This window comes from Tetrao urogallus (genome assembly GCF_951394365.1).
Source record: "Tetrao urogallus genome assembly, chromosome: 25".
Taxonomy (NCBI): Eukaryota; Metazoa; Chordata; class Aves; order Galliformes; family Phasianidae; genus Tetrao; species Tetrao urogallus.
In genome coordinates this window covers 626,978-647,985 of record NC_136838.1, presented here as the reverse complement: position 1 = coordinate 647,985, position 21,008 = coordinate 626,978, and the positions used below count along the sequence as shown (strand labels likewise).

General features: G+C 43.0%; 1 protein-coding gene across 1 annotated transcript in view; it reads left to right on the top strand.

The window, feature by feature from the left end:
- Positions 1–895: 895 nt before the first annotated feature.
- Positions 896–21,008, top strand: part of CERS4 (ceramide synthase 4) — a gene marked incomplete at both ends in the record, with an annotated part of 46,463 nt that continues 26,350 nt past the window's right edge. The window contains 2 exons of the mRNA XM_079546619.1: positions 896–981; positions 11,517–11,690. Of these exons, the coding sequence (XP_079402745.1) occupies positions 896–981; positions 11,517–11,690 (260 nt within the window). The remainder of the gene's footprint in view (positions 982–11,516; positions 11,691–21,008) is intronic.

Sequence of the window (21,008 nt, the reverse complement as noted above, 5' to 3'; positions counted from 1 at the left end):
TTAGAAATAATAAAGAAATTGCTAAGTAGCTGACCTGATTTTATACGTTCCTCCTCCTTGCATCTTACATTTATAAGCTTTCAAGGAACGCAGAGATGATAATACATGCCTCTGTACTTTGAGGGGACATTCTAGCTGGTTCTTGGGATGCCTCCATCGGCTTACCTGGCTGCTAGCAGTGTCTGGTGTTCTTACTACATAGCAGGAGTATGGTTTGTAGTCTTTTACACAGTGATGGTAGAACATGATATTCTTGTTCAAAGTTTGCTACCTCATGGTCAAAAGGAACATTTCATTTCATAATAGAAGCATAGGAGTCTGAAGATCTTCAGCTTTTGTCTGCTGTTTTTCACACAAGGTAGCACTTTGTTTCTGAGACTTGTTGCTGCTGTGGTTTAACCCAAGTTTCTTCAGCCTTAATAAAGAAGCTTCTTTAAGGGTCTGAAGGAGGAGAACAGCCGTGATATGTCTATTTCTAAATGTGCTTACAAGGATGACAAGCAGGAGTAAACATGAAATTTTGATGGATCTCAAACACAGAATAGAAGTATGAAAAAGGTGGAAATGTGGCTGGCTGGGCAGGAGGAATAGAGAAGTATTGTCTAAGCTCGCAAGAATTGAGAAGGCAAAAGCTGAGCTTGAGTGAGGGATGTGAAGGGCTTCTGCAAACAAATGGAAGGCTCAGAAAAATGTGAACCCACTATTCTAAGCACTCCTTACCAAAGACATGGAGAAACCAGAGGTACTTACTGCCTTTTTTGGCCTTGTTTTACACTAGTGTAATAAAAACTAGTACTATTTTTTTACTGAGTAAAATCAAAGGATCGCACCCATCCCCCTCAGGAAGGGATGAGCAGCATTTGCATTCTGACGTGGCTGTCTGATGGCAACCTGGATGCTGTGCTGTCGACCTGGCAGTCTACCTGGGAGTCGAGCAGTCAGCAGTCAGAGCAGCAGCCAAGAAGGTGAGCAGACCACAAGGTATGGAAGTTAGTGAGTAACTTGTGCTGGGTAAGGAAGAGTTGTTCCTTGAAGATCTAGCTAATCAAGTTTGTTGTTTTGCTAGGCTTTGATTTGTAGCTTCCAGCATTTCTTTGGGGGTTTTAAGCTTTTTCTGGGATAGTGGATATTAAAGAAACTTTTCTCTTTTGAACAGAGTAGCCCATGCTCAGCCCATGCTGAAGCATGGGACAGGGCTGAAGTTGGTGAATAACTGAGAAGTCTAGGTAGGAAAGCAGTACAACCCAGCTCTGTGGGCTGAAAAGAGATGTTTTCCTGGTTGTAGAGGCAAACTTTGTGATTCTGCTTTTAAAACTGGGAGTGAAGAATCGAGCTTCTGCTGGACTAGTAGTGGAAGTAAGCAAATAGTCACATTCCATTGAAAATGATGAATTGCAAAATGAATTTATTATTGTATGAGATGATTTGGTAGGAAATATCGACTGGTAGAATAAAGTTATAACATCTGGAAGCCAGGAAGCTGAGGATAAGCAGTCACTGGTGGAGAGGCAACGCTGTATAAATCATTTCAAGTTTACAGCCAGCTTCCAGAGGACAGGATGTGGAGAACAAAGTCTGGGTGAGGAGGGTGAGGCTGGGAGAACTTAGTGCTGAAAATACAGAATGGAAAAAGATTCTTTTTGGTCGCTAGAATGGGTTGACAATGGGTTGACAAAGTCCTATCTCACACAAAAACGAAGTGGAGATTATGCCATAACTTGAGGACAAGAATCACAAGAGAAAAAGATGAGAAAGCTGGGGAACAGAGGAGAAATGAAGCAGAACTAGCTGCAGAAAACAATTGTCTGTGCCCAAGAATCCAGAATCCAGTACCAGAAGCCACTCATGTGATTGGAGGTTCTGTATTGGCTACAGCCAAAGTAAGCAGACATGCTATACACCTCCAGGAGAAGCTGAAAGAGGTGTATAGGGTGGTGTTTTTCTGAGGAAAGTTACTTTGACAAAATGAGGAGAAGGCAGACCAAGAGACTGAAGGCTAAGAGACAACGGAGGGCTACTACAAGTCAAGCTTTTGAATGCTTTTTGCTATCAAAGGACATTCTTAGAAAGGCATTTTTCTTAACTGATAAATTTCAGCTGTGTTCCTTAGTCACTGGCTGTCTGTGGTTAAATTTGTGTGAAGGATAAGAAAGTCTTAAAATTGAAGTGGGGAAAAACTAACACAGAAATAAGGAATGAGAGTGATATCAGGCAAAGGAAATATTGATAAGGTGAGATCAGAGGGCAGATATATCCCCAGGGATGAGGAGATGGAAATGAGCATATGGAAGCTGGGATGAAATTTGGAAAGGTTAATGCATTCCCTTCAAGTGACTGGAATTGGATAATCTCTGTCTTAGCATTCTGAAAATAATGGTACATGTAACTTAAGAATTTGGGGGCAAAGATCTTTTTTTTAATCTGTACATTTTACCACAGTGACAATACATGATACATGATGGAAAATCATCCCATCAACTCAATCCCAGTTTGTGGTCTTAATGTGACCACAATATAATGTTTTTACAGGAAAGACTGGAGAGGGCAAAAAAGCCTGGATACTGAGATGAAGACAAGGTTAAGTGCATGCAAAGAAAATAGCCTTTGTCATGTTAAACTGAGCTTACTTTGTTAAAATTATTTATTTCTCTGTGAGAGAACTGCAGTACATTTCATGTTTGAACTTGCAACTCACACAGTTCTAACAAGCAGTTTTAGCTGCAGTGAAAGACATCAGGATTACGGGAGGTATGAATTAGGTCAGAAGCTGTCTAGGAAAGCTATTGCGAGGGAACTGATGAAGATAGTATCTGAATCATTGATTTCTTAGTTAAAGATTCAAGTGCATAACATACAGTGATAACCTTAAATCAAAAAATAAGGACAAGTGCAGGACTGGAATACAGTGGCTCTGAGAATTTAAAGTAACAGGGAACCTTTATAAATTTAAGTAGGACTCTGTTTCTACAACCTAACCATTAGGGTGTCCAACCTCTTGGCTTGCCTGGGCTGCACTGAGTGAACGGGAATTGTCTTGGACCAAGTGTGTGTGTGCCACTCCAAAAGTAATGACTCCTGTTTATTTCCATGGAAACTACAACAGATACAAGGAGCACAGTAATGCTATTTGATACAGCAAGTTCTCATCTGCAAAACTCTGTTTCTCAACATAGTGACCACCAGTAGCTGTGCATTCCAGCAGAGAACAAGAGGTGCATGCCATGCTTGTAACAGTCTGCACCTCTGTTGCTGTCACTGCTGCTGAAGCATGCCACCCCCCGCGGTGTGCTGCATCCACTGGTTGGTCTCTGTGAATGTTCAGCAGGTGTCAATGCATGTCAATGGGTGCTATTCTTTCTGCGTGAGGGAATTCGGCTCCACCCCCTTGCTCCATCTGCACTTGCACATCAGACCCATTTTGTCAGACTGCCCCTCTGCTGCCATCTGTCACACAGCAACAAAATGTAACGGATACTGGTGGGAAGGTTCACCCTCTACTGCCATCCCACCAATGTCTGCCTCTGATGTCATGGGCCAACTTGAGGAAATAGGAGGCACTACTTGTGGAGCAACCCTCATAAAATACATTATATAGTTAATGTATTTAAGTAACAAAACATTTATTTTTTTTTTAAATTAAAACATAGTCAACAACAGCGACATAAAGCTAGTGGGATATTTGACCTTGTTTTTGTGAAAGTAACGCATTGGTTTGGGTCAGTGGAAGAGGCTGCAATGACTGAGGTCTTGAGGTGTTTGTTAGAGATTTCTGATGAAGATTTACTCTTCCTGTGCTTCACCCTTGGAAACAGCTGCTCACAGATGTACATACTGCCAAAAAGCGATGACGTGAATAAGGCATGTCTGTGAAGGGAGGGAGATTTCTCCCTGCTAGGAGAGGGCTTATAAACATCTGATAAAGAGACAAGATTGAATTTTGGGTTGCAATTCCATGCATTCTATTTGAAAATTGGCAAAAAATGTGGCTGTTTTCAGTTAACATAAATACAAGTAAACCAGAAAATTGATGATTTTTTGGGGCACTCTTGAATCTACTCTCAAATTATCAAGATTTGAGATGCATTTTTTGGTTTTAGTTATTTCAGCTGTAGCCTCATGCAAAAAAAGAACAAAAAACAAACAAAAGTAAAACAAGAAAACACCACCAACAAAAAGAAAACACCAACAAACATAAAGCGGTTTGAATTCAGAAGCAATGTAACTGCATCCACAGGGGGGTGTGATTCCACATTAATTAATAATTTCCCCTGTGGCACTTCTGTGCTGCTGGTGGTTAATTAAATCCTGGGAAAACTGGCTCCACCAGGAAGTCTGCTGCAGGAATACCTGAGCTGGTTCTGGCAGTGAGGTAGTTAGCATAATGATACACTTACGCTAATTAGGCTTGGCAGACTTGTGCCCGGCCCAGAGGCGCTTTGAGGATGTTTCTGTCTGTGGCATTATCCACACAACTGGGCTAATCCATCTTCGGACAACGGACCGCCTGTGGTGTGATGGAGAACTGGAAGGCCTTCCTAGGCCAAGTCAGAGGAATCAGATGAAGGGAAGGGTTGTGAATGTGGGAACTAATAACATGCATTTATATTAAAAATGGTGATGTTAAAGGTAGACGCTTCCTCAGAAGTTTTGTTCACAGTGTAGCCATGAATGGAAGAATGTGCAAAGAGAGATTTTCTGTTTCTTCAGCTGTGGCTCGTTATGTTAGGAAATAATTAGAAGTCACATACTTGTTTAGCTGGGACAAATGAAGGATGAGAGAAAAGTACTGCTCGTCTATGAACAGTAAGAACCTGTGCTGATACAAAAGCAAATGGTATTCACGTTCTTGATTATAGATTAGTACCCACCGAGGATGAAGTTTAGGAATGGTTTTCAATGGAAGTAATTGCTGCAAAAACCTCTAATATGGTACCCTTCTGTAAGAAGGTTGTTGCCTGTTGTAGCAAAAAGCAGAAAGTGGCTCAACGCAGGCTGGGATGTTCCTAAAACTAAATGCTTCCTCATGTGGAGGAGAGGAGGAGGGAGGTTAGTGAGTTGCATATTGAAACTTGGAAAGGTGTTGGAAGTTCTCTGCTGTGGGGTAAGAATTGCAACAGCAGAAACCTGACTCACTGCCACATCTGTGTTCCCAGTGAGTGCTGTGCAGACGTTAAGACGAGCAAAATGGTTGAGGGAGGGAATGCTGATGAGTCAAAAAGCAAATTAAAAACTCTGGCATATTTTTGTATTTATTATTATGGACATTTATATTATTTATACGTTGTAATTACCTAGTTCTTTAAGAAGACTTGTTTCTCTCTCTCTCACTCCTATTTCACATACGCAAAGTTATATGAGTATCATGCACTTGGTATTAATGCTTAGCCTGGGAATAGATTCTGCAGGTGAAGCAGCAGAATAACTCTTTGAAGATGTAAGCAACAGTTACGCTGTCTGGGTAAACCTGCTTGGCTGTTTTAACTACGAAGCGAGGAGTAACCTTTCCAGCTGCTTCTCCAACCGTTCTGCTTTGAAAGTGAAACTACAGAAATATGTCCCTGAGGGGTTCAGGCATAGGAGTGTTACTAAGCTTCGGCTCAGGTTTCATGGAGCCCCGTTGTGCTGCTCTCTGCAGTGCTCAGATGCTGCAGCACATTCCATCTGCACAGCGGAGCCATTTCTGCAGTTTGCTGCAGCTCAAAGGAGAGGTTTATCACAAGTCAAAAAGCAAAAAATCAAGAGTGGCAAAATGTAGCAATGTCAGTGCACCAGTCAGGACAGTTGCTTCAGGACATTTTGTGTTGACTTCCTGGAGCCTTATCAGTGTATATGTAGGGTGCCTTCCCACAGTTACAGCCTGAGTTACAGCCTGAGCCTTCCTTTATGCCCCTTGGCATAATTGTGATACTTCACTATTTCTGATTTAATCTTCACATACTATTTTACTACAAATTTACTGCTATTCCTTCAGCATCTAGCATGGTATTTGCTGTCTGTGAAATCCGGACGCTGCTCTGCTGCATGTCACATATAGGGGAGTGTTTGTAGTGCTGTTTTTAACTTTGTTCCTGCTGAACTCTTCTCTGTGAAAGAAGTTGTCTTTTTGTGACTCTTGTATCAGAGCTGGAGAGATAGAGCTCCATCCTGAGTGTTATTACAAAGTTACCCAGGATGTTCTGAGAGTCCTAAAGAACTTTTCAAAAAGAAATGCACTGGTTTATGCTTTTCTGGGGATGCTCAAAGAGCATTTTAGAAACACCATTGTCTTCAGCTTTCCAGCTGCCTCAGCTTGAGAGCTCAGCCTGTCTGAATTGCAGAAAGGGAAATATGTTGCTTCACCCTTTATCCTTTTCTATATTTGTGCTGTGTAAAGATAGCTGCAGAGATAAATAAATCTTTCAGGAAGATGATCCTGACTGTGTTTTGCACATGGGAGTAGATTAGATAATGGCTGTTTACTTCCTTAGCACTTTGAGTCTATATTCCCCCGAAGTAAATGGGAAGACTCGTTTCGTATGCTCCCTGCAGAGAACTGTTAGCAGTTAGTTTCTGTCCTCCATCAGACCCATGCTGCTATCAGATATGTGGAGCTCTGGAGGGAGGATTTGTGGTTGTGTGATTGCTATTACAGCAACTTTCCCTGACATACCTGTTATCTGCACTGTGGAGCAGACCTGTAGCACTGAAGAAATGTATTCCAAAGAGCTGGGACAGGAAGAAAGTGTAATTTCTCCTTGAGTTCTCTTTGGTATTCTTGGTGTCCTTTATAGTTACAGTATCTAGTTGCAAGCTGGAGATCTTCTCAGGCTAAAGTATGGAGATGAATGTTGAGGATGAGAAGACCAATTCAAATTTCATAGTTTCATATCAAAGTGAAAAAACTCTCCAATGTATTGCTTCTCCTGACTACAGTTGAGATTTTTAACAGCTGAGAGGACTTACAAACGCTTTTGAAATCAGTGTCTTTCATGTCTTGTAGAGCTGTTTTTAGTTCAAACCCCTTGCTTAGGTTACCTTACTTTTCTGGTTGCTATTTGCTACCTATCTGAAGTGCATAAGCTATTTTGGAAAATGATCACCATGCTTCACAGTGACAATGTACTGAATTAATTGCTGGCTAAGTCCATACTCACTTTATTTGTTTCTACATACACAATTTCTGATCTGAAACTGTATGATTTTGTGCAGAAATCTGGGAGTCTTGAGGACATCCTGAAAACTTGGCTCTTTGGTTTAGTGCAATTGTGTGATCCATACACAGCTGTACTGATGAACAGCATGCTTACTGAATAGTCTGAAAGGATTTATCTTGCATGAAAGTATGTATGCTTCAACTCGCTTCTCTCTTTTTAATGTAGTGTGAGTCCTGTCACCACTCTGCTATGGTTCTGGTTTCAATTGCCTTTGCTGAATCACAACAGGCAAGGCAGAAGAAAAGGGGATAGCAGCAGATAGCAGATGTTCCCAACTTAAAACATCCATTGTAGGAGAAATTAGGTGGCACTTTGCCCCAGAATCATTGAGACTTAAAAGATCCCAGAATCTCAGAACCAGAGGGGCTGGAAGGGACCTCTGGAGATCCCCCAGTCTGGCTTCTCCAAAGCAGTTCCCTACAGCAGCTGCATAGGAAAGCGTCTGGGGAATATCTCTAGAGAAGGAGACCCCACCACCTCTGTGGGCAGCATGTGCCAGGGCTCTGCCAGCCTCACAGTAAAGAAGTTCTTCCTCATGTTCGGATGAAACTCCCTGGGTTCCAGTTTTGCCCAGTGTCCCTTGTTCTGTCATCAGGCATGGCTGAACAGAGCCTGGCTCCATCCACTTAAACACCACCCTTCAGATATTGGTCAGCACTGATCAGGTCCCTCCCAGCCTTCTCCAGGTGACCAGCCCCACAGCTCTCATTTTCCCCACCAGGAGATGCTCTGTGCCCCCCCATCTCTGCAGCCCTCCACTGCGCTCTCTCCAGCAGTTCCCTGTCTTTTTTGAAGTGAGGAGCCCGGCACTGGGTGCAGTGCTCCAGCTGTGCTTCCCCAGAGCAGAGCAGGGGGGAGCAGCACCTCCCTTGCCCTGCTGGCCACGCTCTGTGCAATGCACCCCAGGGTCCCATTGGCTTCTTGGCCACCAGAGCACACTGCTGGTGCGTGGTCACCTCTTGGTTACCAGGACACCCAGGTCTTCTTGTACTGATGCATGTAGTTATTCCTCCCCAGATGTAAGGGCTCTGCACTTGCTGTTGTTGAACTTCCTAGGGTTCTTCTCTGCCCAGCTCTCCGGGAAGTCCAGGCCAGATTTGGCAGACGACTTAAAATCTGTTACATCTTGATTGTTAGGCTCTTAAAACAGATGTTATCTTCATTTTATGTGTCAGTGGTCTTTATCCAGACATTGCACTGATAGAAGGGGTAACAGAAAGAATGAATAACAGCCTGGAAATGGGAGCAAAACAGCAGTTCCCAGAGTCCCAAAAGCTGCACCAGAAAGAAGAAAATGCTGTGATTATTGTCAAACTGAAATCAGTCAAAGAATTGGGTTTTCTTTTCAGTTAGTGAAGTTGGGTGCTGGAGCAAGGATGAATATTATTCTTGTGGCCTTAACTGTTACTAAGTAGATTGCTGTGAAAATAATGCTTCCTATTTATTTCCTTGGAAACTGAAAGAGATAAAAGGGCACAATAACATTATTTGATAGAACAAATTCTCAGCTGCAAAACAAGACAATAGCCACCACCATTAGCTGTGCATTTTTGCCATCAACGAACAAGAGCTTCACGCTGTACTTGTCAAAATCTTCATGGCCATCTAGCACATGGCTTGTCTTTCATATCTCTGTTGCCACTGCTGAAATGCCTCACCTGTCCCTCACTGTGTCACATCCAGTGGTTGGTCCCCATAAGTATTCAGCAAGCATCCATGAATAAGAGCGGGTGCCTTTTTTTCCACATGGAGGAATTCAGTTCCACTCCTTTGCTTCATGCACATTTCCATGTCAAATTCCATTTTGTCAGACTGTCCCTCTGCTGCCATCTGCCACACGGCAGCAAAATTTAATGGGTGGGAAGGTTCAAACTCTACTGCCATCCCACCAACATCTGCCTCTGGTGTTGTGGGTTGACATCATAAGTTAGGAGGCATTACTTTTGGAGCAGCCCTCATACTTTTGTATACAGTTCTACAGTATATCAGGCTCTTGATTTTTAGGAGTTATTTCTGTGCTATTTAGATATCAAATGCTGAAATGAGGAAATGCATGAAGAAGAATGCATTTTTAGTATGGTTTTTTTTTCTTTGTTGGAAAGGGAAAAGCATTTTCCTGCTTTGCATATCTTAAATGCTCAGAAAATCTGCATTCACTTTATGTCAAATATTCTTATATTTGCAGTCAGCTTTGTCATCATGGTGAATTGACTGTGAATACTCCAGGAAAAATGAGAGTCAAATGTGAAGCAATGGGGTCCAGTTCTTCCCTGTTATAATGAGATCAAAAGGCACGTTGAGATGAATCACAGCACCACAGCATTGCAGGGATTGCAAGAAACCTTAAGAGATCAATCGGTCCAACCCTTTGCTAAAGCAGTTCCCTACAGTAGGTGGCTCAGATGGGCATCCAGACGGGTCTTGAATATCTCCATAGAAGGAGACTCCCCAGCAGTATGGGCAGCCTGTTCCTATGCTGCATCACCCTTGCTATAAAGAAGTTCTTTCACATGTTAGTACAGAACTTCCCATATTCAAGTTTTGGGCCATTACTCCTTGTGCACCACCAAGAAGAGCCTGACCTCATCCGTTAGCCTCCCACCTCCCTTCAGACATTTATAAACATCGATCGGATATCCCCCTTAGTCTTTTCCCCAGGCTAAATAGCCCCGTGTTACTCGGCTTCTCCTCATATGGGAGATGCTCCTGGTCCTTCGTCATCTTTGTGGCCCTCCACTGGACTCCTCTGAAGAGATTCCTGTCTTTTTAGAACTTGGGAGCCCAGAACTGGACACATTAATCTGAATGTGGCCTCCCCAGGGCAGAGCAGAGGAAAGAACCACCTCCCTTGCCCTTCTGGCCATGCTCTTTTTATTGCACCCCGGGATCCCCTTAGCCTTCTGGTGGCTCACGGCCAACCTGTTGTCCACCAGGACCCCCAGGTCCTGCTGTGCCGCGATCGCCTCCAGCAAGTCATCCCCTGACCTGTACAGATGCATGTGAGTATTCCTCCCCAGGAGCTGGACTCTACGCTTGCTCATGTTAAACATCATCGTTCCTCCCTGCTGATCTCTCCAATAATAAAGTCCAAACCAAGAAGAGAGTTTGTGTTTCAGACGGTATCCATCAGACTCTGCAAAATTCTGGAATAAGCCTGATCTTCATTTTAGCTAACAAAGCATCTGTTCTCGAATTGAAGATGTCTTCAAAGTCAAATTTATGATTCATTTTCAACCAGTTATGCACTTCTTGCAGAAATTGGGCCAGAGTTTGGTCCTCCTCTGGATCAGATGTTTTATGATAATCAGGTCTGACACTCAAATTACATGCTTTTTCTGTTGGTTTCATAACAGGGCATTTCCTGTGTGCTCTTCAAATAATCTCAATGGGCATCTCATTCCCATGCCTTCCCTCTTATTCCTTACCTACACAGAGTTTGTTTGACACATTCAGAACTTGTGTTCTCCGTATTGTTACCAGTTAGAATGAGCAGCCTCTATTTGAGGGCAAAACCACTCCTATTTGTGAATGATCTAGAATTATCTAGCAATGGTATTTTCATGCTGAATGCTTCATTACACCCATTTCGCTGCCTTTTATGCTGTTAAACTCTCTGATCATGTATGTAAATGACACTTTCAGTCATGGTCTTTAAAATTGCACTGGGAATCCAGCTTACCACAGAAATTGGACATACTTTCCTCAATCATGTAAAGCAGAAGATAAGCTTCTCTTTTTTTCTTCTTCCTTTTTTAAGGGCAAGCCTCAAAATAATAGTAATTAGAGTGCTCACACACACAGAGTGAAATTGCAGTGTGTAAATAGAAGCAAATAAATACAAAAGATCAAAGGCTAGATGGTACAGATATGTACATATTGAGGAGAAGACTAAAAGGTAAGGATATGTAGATATAGAGGGGTGCTGGTAGCCAGCCTGGGAGCCTATCTTCACCAAGCTGTCATTCCTGTAGAAGGGACTCTGTTTTGCCTGTGAAGTTGCAGCATTAGACTTAAAACTTCCTGATAGATCTTGCTGAGGATTACACCAGTGTTCTGTTGAATTTTGAGACACTTAATCCCATTTTAGCTTTCTTTTTTTTTTTCCTTCTTTTTCCTTGCCAGGAATCTGCAATCACTGAGCACCTGATAAAAATCTGTGAGTAGTTTATCAGTCCCTTGGGCACTGAGGTGTTCCACACCTGCCTTCATAGCCAGATGCTACCTCAGCTAGGGTGTAATCCTTTCTCTGGCTCACTTGCTTGTGCTGACAGGTTTGCTGTGTGCTAGGCATCCTCAGTGTACTCTGGTCTCTTTTCCTTCCAGGATGGCACAGTCTTTGAATGAATGGCTATGGCAGCACGAGTTCTGGCTCCCCCCAGGAATTACATGGGAGGACATGAAAGAGTCTGAAGACATCCACTACCCTAAGCCTCGTGATCTCCTGCTCAGCATCCCTTTTGCCTTAATCCTGGTTGTCATTCGATGTGTCTTTGAAAGGTAAGTTCTTTAGTGATGTTTGGGGTGTTTTGGGGATAACAGCATCATTGCAGGTCCAAAACGTGGCTCTGTTGTCTGGACCAGTGCACGATTGAAGAGAACCACAGAAACATCAGATCATAAATTCTGCTGAGCCAGATATTTCAGGTCTTACTTTGCAGCTGTATTTATTTACTGAAGAAGCATGTTGAATATAGAGCATTTACCCTTAAGGTCTAATTATAAACAGTGTAACTTCCTACACTTGAAACAGGTAATCCCTAGCATTAGTTTGTGCTTGTGCTTCAAAATGCAGACATACTGTTTCTGTTGTACATTGCTGGCTGTTTCTGGGCCAAGTGAAGTGGAAATAGTGTTTAGACTTCCTAAATACAGCTAGGTGCCCTCTATCTCAGAAAGTGGGGATCTGGGATATCTCACCGGACAGGGGAGCCTAAATAACATGCATTAACATAAGCTTGTGCCCTCAGAACCAGCACTGCATAGCCACATGAACATATGCATTTCACTCACCACAGTTCACGATTCAGGAGTTTAATTTCCTTTGGAGCACCATGCAGGGAGAATTGTGGCTGCTTTCTCCAGGTCAGGGCCTGCTAGAGCCACTTACAGTGCTGGGCTGCCAGAATCTCCCCTCCTCTTCCCCTGCTTTGTGGCTGCTTTTTGCAGTCTTCCAGTAACAACACAAGAGTTGCTGTGGTTTTAGGATCTTTTTGGCCGGAGCCATTTGGAAATTTTACTCTTCAGTGAAGAAAATTTGGAAATTATGGCAGAGGCACAGCTTGAAATCTCCCTGTGTTTGCTGGGTGGGTTTCCTGAACTGGTGCTGTTGATATAAGCAGTTTAGCCATTGTTTAGTGTTGGTGTGATGTAATTTGTATGCAGATCAACTGAAAGTTACCATAGTGTCATCAACTGTCAGGGCTGCAGAGTAAATCCGCTTTCATGATTTTGAAAATTACTTAAAATAGTCTTTGCTAGACTGAAGAAATCCTATTCCTACCTGCTGTCTGAAGAGGCGTTCCTTTAAGGGACGATGGCTGCTCCAAAAATGTTGGCCCACAAGATGAGAAAAGGATGGTGGTGGGATGGCAGTAGAGGTTGAACCTCCCCACCAACATCCCATTACCGTGTGACAGATAGCAGGACAAGGGCAGTCTGACAGAATGGTGTCTGACATGGAAGTGGATGAAGCAGGGGGGGTGAATTGAATTCCTCCATGAGGAAAAAATGATACACACTGATGTTCATCAACATTTATGGAGACCAAACAGTGGATGTGAGCACAGTGAGGGACAGGTGGTGCATTTCAGCAGTGGAGGCATTGAGGTGGGTCACCTCTGCCGTTGAAAATTTGTGTGAGTGCAACTTGCAGATATTGTTGGCAAAAAGGCACAGCTAATGGTGGTGACTATGTTGAGAAACAGTGTTATGTAGCTGAGAACTTGCTCTATCAAATAGAGCTATATATAACAGTCTGTAACTGTTGTAATATCCATGGAAATAAATGGGAGGCATTACTTTTGGAGCAACCTACATAGTTTAATCAAAGATGGTGGTGGTGGTTTTTAGGAAAAAAAATTAAAAAATTAAAATTAAAAATCAAAAAAGAGTCTGCACAAGAAAATGGAAATAGACCTCTCTGTAGGCTAGTAACAGATTTCTTTGGATTTTTTGTGACACGAGGACATAATGGAAAAGTTCTTTGAAGTAGATTCTAAACTCTGTTGTGAGAATGTTTTTATGTAAAAATACTGGCATTCAAGTAGAGTGTTATTAAAACCAAATGCATGAATGATTATTTAAAGAATCTTTTTATGATGATACTTGGAATTGTCTGTAAAGAATATGTTTAGGGTGCATTCCATAAATTCTGTTGTTTTTATCCTCCACTTACCTGAGGACATAGGTGTCTCACTTACCTCCACTCATGTTTGAACCAAGCTGCTGTCAGCAACCATTAAAAGAGAAGTCAGTCACGTTTCTTCCTTGCTGACCTGTAGTCTTCTTTAGGTAGGTGATGTCAGTTGGCCACTTAGACATGCTTGGAGAGTGAAGCTACACATCAACCTCCATGTTCTGCATTGACCAGAATTGCCCCGTTCTGGGCTCATGAAGACAGAGGAGCCAGACTCTGCTCAGTGATGCCTAGTGGCAGGACAAGAAGAGGCACTGAACACAAACTAAAACACATGATATCCCATCTGAATATAAGAAAACACTTTTTTACTGCAAGGGTGGTGAGATACTGGGACAGGTTGCACAGGAAGGGAACACTCTTCTTCTGTGGATAAACTCAAAGCCCCGCTGCACGCTCAGCAGCCTGCCCTCGCCATCTCAGCCTGAGCTGCAGAGCTGGGCTGTGTGGTATCCTGAGGCCCCTTCCAGCTCTAACAGTTCAGTGCTTTTGTGACTTTGTATTCCTCTTCCTCCTGCCACATAGGTCCTAGTCTGCCTGAATATCTTTTGTCTCCTTTAAGGTACCTCTGACCAGATAAAAAGATTTTTTTTCTTTCCTATCCAAACACTGCGTCAGCTGGGAGGGTTTCCATGGGCCTAGGCCTGCTCATGCATTTTAAAGCTGTTTTAATTCACAAACTTCATTAAATAAAAGCTTCTTGCCACGCCCTTTAAAAGATAATATCTCAAGCCCATTTTACAAGTCCAGGAAACCTGTAATCATGCCACTATCTTACCTATGCAAATTACAAGCTAATGTTCTGAGCCATATTCTTGTTTGTCCTAACTCTCTACAGGCATTTATTTCAGCAGGAAATTTTCACATTCTTAAATCATTACTGTTTCACAGTCAATTCATCCTGGAAAAGAAAGCCTCCCTTAGTGTGAATCAAGCCCACTGTCTCTCTGTTACGTTGCACAGGTGGGCTAGGATGGTTTAAACTCATTGGCAGAGTTTGGAGAAAAGCAGGCTGAAAGGATGTGTATTATTTCTCACTTTCCATGCAGATGGCTCTGACTCTGTAGCTTTGCGTGTTTGTGGATCAAAATGTGATTTTGGAGAACGTAAATAAGCTACAAGATTGGGTTAAATGGCTTTCCCTTGGCCTCTGTCAATTTATGCTACCCTTATGACTTGTAACTGTGCATCCGGTGTAAAGCATTTCTTTTGTTTGAGTATGCTCTCTGTTTCTGGTGGTTCCTGCTCTGGATTTCAGAAATGCTCTGTCAGAATTCCAAGAAAATTCTCAAGAGGCAAGAGAAGCCCAGAGGAGGTTCTGTGAGCCATATTTCAGCAGCTGCACTGGATGCCTTCCTTGGCATTTTTTAATGGTACCATCTTATGGTTTTGGAGTTCATACCTTGGGAGTTTTTCTATCTGCTGCTACCTGGAGTGTTTTTTCTTTTCCTTTCCTTGGCATGTATGGGCTGAACTTGGACAAACTGTGACAAAAACATCCACCAACCAGTTGTTGAGTGGATTAGGTGGTGGCTGTGGGAAGTGGAGGAGCTGGGTGGGGCCTGGGAGAGCTGAGGACACTGTGAGTACAACCCTGGAGGAAAAAACACTTTGTGAAGCAACTCCTCTCTGAGCTGCTGTGATCTGGGTAAGGTGGGAAAATAGGGGGTGTTCAGGGCTGGTGAGCAGCATACAGTGCTGTTTGTCTCCATGTGCCACAATACGTAGGCAGGTCAGAGAACCACAGAGTCGTTGAGGTTGGGCAGACCAATAAGATCATCCTGTCCAACCAGCAACCCCCGCCGGTGACTCTCGGCCATGGCACTCACTGCCACATCTCCATGTTTCTTGAAGACTTCCTGGGCAGCCTGTTCCAGTGCCTCACCATTTGTTCTGGGTGTACAAATAAATGAAAATTAATTTATTATAAATAAACGCTTCCTGATATCCAAGCTGCACCTCCCCTGGAGCAACTTCAGGCCATTTCCAGCTGCTGGGGGAGGTAAGTAGTTCTGTACTGACACAGGAGAGGCGCTAAAACTCGAGAACCTCTCCAGTTCCTCTGATTGTGCTTGTACATAGGAAGTGTGTTCTGGACCCGCCATTTGGAGCCAGATTTTAAACATTTGTGTGCCTTAACAGAACTTTTCCCTTGGTGGCGTCAAGCGGTACAACAAATGACAAAGTCAAGAAACAGCAACCTGGAAGATTCATTTTGGGCTTTAGGAAGAACTTCATTCCTGGGAGGATGGTGCAGGCCTGGGACATGTCACCTGAGACATGGAGAATCTCTGTGCTTGGTGTCCTCAAGACTTAGCTATGGTGCGTTTCCAAGACTTCATGTTGAAACCTCTATTGTCCTGATTAGATGTTAGCAATGGTCTCCCTTTGAGCAGGACATTGGACTGGAGAAATCCAGAGGTCTCTTTCAGCCAGTGCTAGTTTATTGGGCACTGTGACGTACTTACACCCCATCTTTTTGTGATAATTGGCAGCCCAGCAGGCTCTGCTTTTTACAGATTTCTGCACAAGCTCAGATCTAGGTGGATGCTTCTGAGCCTTAGCACAATTCTGTATACTGGTGAATATATCATACATGTGAAAGTAGGATGCTGAGCTGGCAAGTGTCCTATGTCACTGCCTATTATATTGTCCTTTTCTGTGCTCCTGTCCATGTTTTCGTACAGGACACTGGTGCTCAAAGGTTGATTTTGAGTCTTTGTATCCAGTACTCAAACTGTAGTGTCCCGACATCACTCATAATTTCCTGTAGTTGCTTTTAAAGGCCAGGGTCTTAGATGCATTGTGTTTGTTTCAGGTGTTTTGTATCTCCCTGCAGCTGTAGTTTAGAGCTGTCTCAGTGACTCTTTTCTTAACTATATGGGAAAAACTTCATGATTTTGGAGCTTATGACATTAACATTTCCTCAAGACCTTTGTGCTTCCTTTGCACAAAGGGGAAGATGAGTGCCTCTTAGCTAAATTTTGGATGATAAAAGAACTGTTCTAGTGAATGGTGAAAAAAGCTTTTAATAGGAGAAAATGATAGAATAAAACGCAAACCTTACATATTACAGAGCGATTCAAGATTCTTGGTGATGTGGCAACATCAATTTTCAGGCACAAGTACAGATGCTGAAATTCTGAATTGTGAAACAATTTTCTGAAGGAAACTAGGAGCTAAAATAGGCTCAGAATTGCACAGAGCTTTCTTCAGACCCACTGTAGGTGTTACTGATGTGAGAATACTTCAGTCTAAATTTGCTTTTTCTGTCCATTAGTTTCTACTTGGACTGGCAACTTGGGTGTATTCAGGTGCTACACAAATAACGATCATTAAACAGTACACATCAAAATCAAAGCATTCTGACTGAACAAAACCCCGAGGAGTCTCAGGTTTTTAGTTGTCACCAATACAAAAATACAAGACTCAAAAATTATTTTATACTTTAAAAATCTTCGTGAAATCATAGAGCCATTGATTCTCATTCAAGTTAACTAAAATCAGCTTAAATAAATTATCTATACTATGTAAGTGCATACCTGCTTGTGTGTATACAAGTGCACTTCATACGTTTGTATCAGTTTAATTTGGACTGTATAGCATTGGTAATAATTCAGCTCTCATTTAAATATAACTCTGTCAACTACATTGATGTCTTTAAAAGTGCTTATCATTGCCTGTTTGCAGAATGTCTTTACTAAGCAGTAGCAATTTGGTCTTCCCAAGAGCAGTGTTCTTTTGTAGAGTGGGAGAAGTGTTATCATATAACTCCTAAGAGCAGGAAAGCGAAGAATTGCTGCTAGTGATGCTAGTGATGCTAGCAATTGCTGCTCTGCCCTGGGCAGGGGGATAGTAGCAATATCATTCATGGTTGCCAGAACAAATGAAACAGGAAAGCATGGGAGCTGCTATTTTTGTGCAGAGTTGGATTGCACTGAAGATATTTCAGGAGGAGATTTCAAGCACTATTTCTGCATTATTAAAATGTTTCAAGTTGTTTCCAGCCTGTAATGGACATGGCTGGATGTGGCGCATCCTACTGCTCATTTTGAATGGAAGCTTAGCTTTGCTTCTGCTTGTTGCTCTTTCTGTAGCCAAAATGTCACCAAGGTTTTGTGGGTAGTGAGTATGAACCTCATTCTCTGAGTTTGGAGATGTTGCAGAACAGACTTTTTTTTAGGCTATCTCCTCCAGTTCTCATTTTCTACCCTTCCATAGGAAGGGTAGAATAAATTTACTCTGGGTTTTCTGTCCTGAACTTTCTTACAGAATGTAGACACTTACAAGCCAGAAAGGTAATGCTAATGAAAATAACATTTGAGGTTCCTGAACACTTAGATCCTCACGGGTGTATTGCTGAGAGCCAGTTCAGAAGCAGTGGGGAACCAAGGGTGAAGGACACTGATGAATGTCTTCCTTAAAATAATTAAAATTAATTAAAATAATTAAATACTCAGTGGAGCTTTAAGCTCCAGAAGATGACCTCCTGGGAAACTGCAGTCCTGTTGGCCTCACCTCTGTTCCTGGGAAGGTGATGGAGTGGCTTTTTCTGGGTTCCATCTCCAAGCAAGTGGAAGAAAATAAGTTTGGCAGAAGTAGTCAACATCGTTTCACCATGCTTGACCAACCTGGTTGCCTTCTGTGGTACCATGACCAGCTGGATAGATGAGGGGAGGGCAGTGAATGTTGTGTACCTTGACTTCAGCAAGGCTTTTGACACCATCTCATGTAACATCCTTGTAATGAAGCTTAAAAGGTGGGATAGATGAGTGGACAGTGAGATGGATTGAGAACTGGCTAACCAGCAGATCTCAGAGGGCTGTGATCAGCAGAACTGTCTGACAGTCTGGTTGGAGGCTGTAACCAGCGGTGTTCCCCAAGGGTCAGTGCTAGGCCTGGTCTTTCAGCGTCTTCATCAGTGACCTGGATGAAGGGATGCACACCCTCAGCAAGTTTGCTGATGATACAAAGCTGGGAGAAGCAGCTGACACAGCAGAAGGCCATGCTGTCGTTCAAAGAGACCTGGGCAGGATGGAGGGGGCAGAGAGGAACCTTAGGAAGTTAAATGATAACAAGTACACAGACCTGCACCAGGGGAGGAATAAACTACATGCGTCAGTACAGGTTAGGGGCTGCCCTGCTGGAAAAAAGCCCTGAAGAGAAGACCTGGGTGTCCTGGTAACCAAGAGGTGACCACGCACCAGCAGTGTGCTCTGGTGGCCAAGAAGCCAATGGGACCCTGGGGTGCATTGCACAGAGCGTGGCCAGCAGGGCAAGGGAGGTGCTGCTCCCCTCTGCTCTGCTCTGGGGAAGCACAGCTGGAGCACTGCGCCCAGTGCCGGGCTCCTCACTTCAAAAAAGACAGGGAACTGCTGGAGAGAGCGCAGTGGAGGGCTGCAGAGATGGGGGGGCACAGAGCATCTCCTGGTGGGGAAACTGAGAGCCGTGGGGCTGGTCACCTGGAGGAGGCTGGGAGGGACCTGATCAGTGCTGACCAATATCTGAAGAGTGGGGGTTAAGTGGATGGAGCCAGGCTCTGTTCAGCCATGCCCAGTGAGTTCCATCCACACATGAAGAAGAATCATAGAATCACAAGGTTGGAAACGACCTACAAGATCATCTAGTCCAACCGTCTCCTCATCACCATTGCCACCACTAGCACTAAAACTAAAACTAGCACTAGAACTGCAAGGCTGGCAGAGCCCTGGCACATACTGAACCAGAGCAGTTTTGGAGCTCCGTTTGGGGATAGTTGAAAATCTCCTGGATGCTCTCTTGTGTTTCTGCTGTAGGGAACCTGCTTTAGCAAGGGGTTGGTGTGGGGGATCTCCAGAGGTCCCTTCCCTATGATTCTGTGATTGAGAACAACTGGTTTGGGGTATTTTATCCCTTGGTTATGACATTCCTTGAAAGCCTGCAGAGAGTCTTCAAAAAGCAAAGGAAAGCAAAGGAGTTTGAATTCAGGAGCAAGGTTTCAAAGAGGCATGGGGAAAAGACAGCTCTGCTTCTCTTTTATGTGTTTAATACAGCTGGGTGCGTAAAAACTGATGCTGGACAAACTATCTCAATTTACAAAATATTCAAAATTATTTCTTTGAAGATATCTTTTAATTATTATTATTTTAATTTCTGGTTTTTGTTGTTTGTTGTTGTTGTTGTTGCTCCTGAGCGTTCAGTTGCTTGTACCATCTGTTAGAAATCAGTAGCTGAACTGACACCTCGGATATTCTTGTAAATCAAGTAGCACAGAGTGATTAAAGTACATCTTGTGAGGACTACTGTTATGGCTCAGTTCTGAAATAAAGAGCATTTGAACACTGCATTTGAAAGAAAAAAAGAAATGTCTCTTCACTCAGTGTCAGGGCTGCTGATTTCTATAAAGTGTAACCATCGAGGACTCCAGAAATAAGTGAGAGCATTAACGCCTTGCTGTTCTGAATACAGTGAGGGAGTCAAACCTGCTAAAAATTAGCAGTTGAAAGTTACTGTGTTACACCCACAGCCATTAGGTTAGCATAGAGACTTGTGATGCATTGTAAGCCATTGAATATGAGTTAGAGATAATGCATTTTGAATTACAAAATCTTGCAATTTGTAGAAGAGGAAGAGAAAGGAAGTTTCAGCTGTGGAGCTCTCTGTGTCTGCAGTGTCCTTCCTTAGGCTGCCTCTGTGCTTCAGCCGCAAGTTTGACATGGAAAGAGCCCCAGCAGAGCAAATGTGGCTTCTGAAAGCCCCAGAGCTCCTTATCCCAGAGTCCAGTGGTTGGGAGACTGTATCCTACAGATTATTAATGCTTAACCAATTAGCCAACCAAGTCCTATTTAAAATTAGAGAAATCCTCACAAGTGATTTTCCTGCTCCTTTCACTTCAGGATGCAGTGTAAAATGGTAAGTGATGTGCATTATCTCTCAGCTGAACTGGATCCTGGGATTCTGGCATCCTCTGACATTCCTGAAGGCCCGTAGATGTGATGAATTTGGTTATTGCTTTTTTTAAAAAAAGTTTATGAATGTGATGTATTTAGAGGTGTGCAGTACTTAGCTCGGGTCTGCTTTACATTTCCTTCATAGAATCATGGAATCACATGTTTGGAAACGACCTACAAGATCACCTAGTCCAACCGTCTCCTCATCACCATTGCCATCACTAGCACTTCAGCCTTCTGCTCCAAGCTCCCATTTTATGCTCTAAATTACCATTTCCCTCAATTAAAAAAAAATATTTTGATTCCTTTGTGTATCTTTGTGGCAGATTCATACGGAGTGAAACTGATGTATAAGCTGAAAAGTGAGTTTAATGAAAGGTTAAATGATGTTTCAAACAGAAAAACCATAAGACAGATCTCTCAGTTCACATCTTGGCAGATGCTGGTTGAATGTACCTGGGGGAGTTCAAG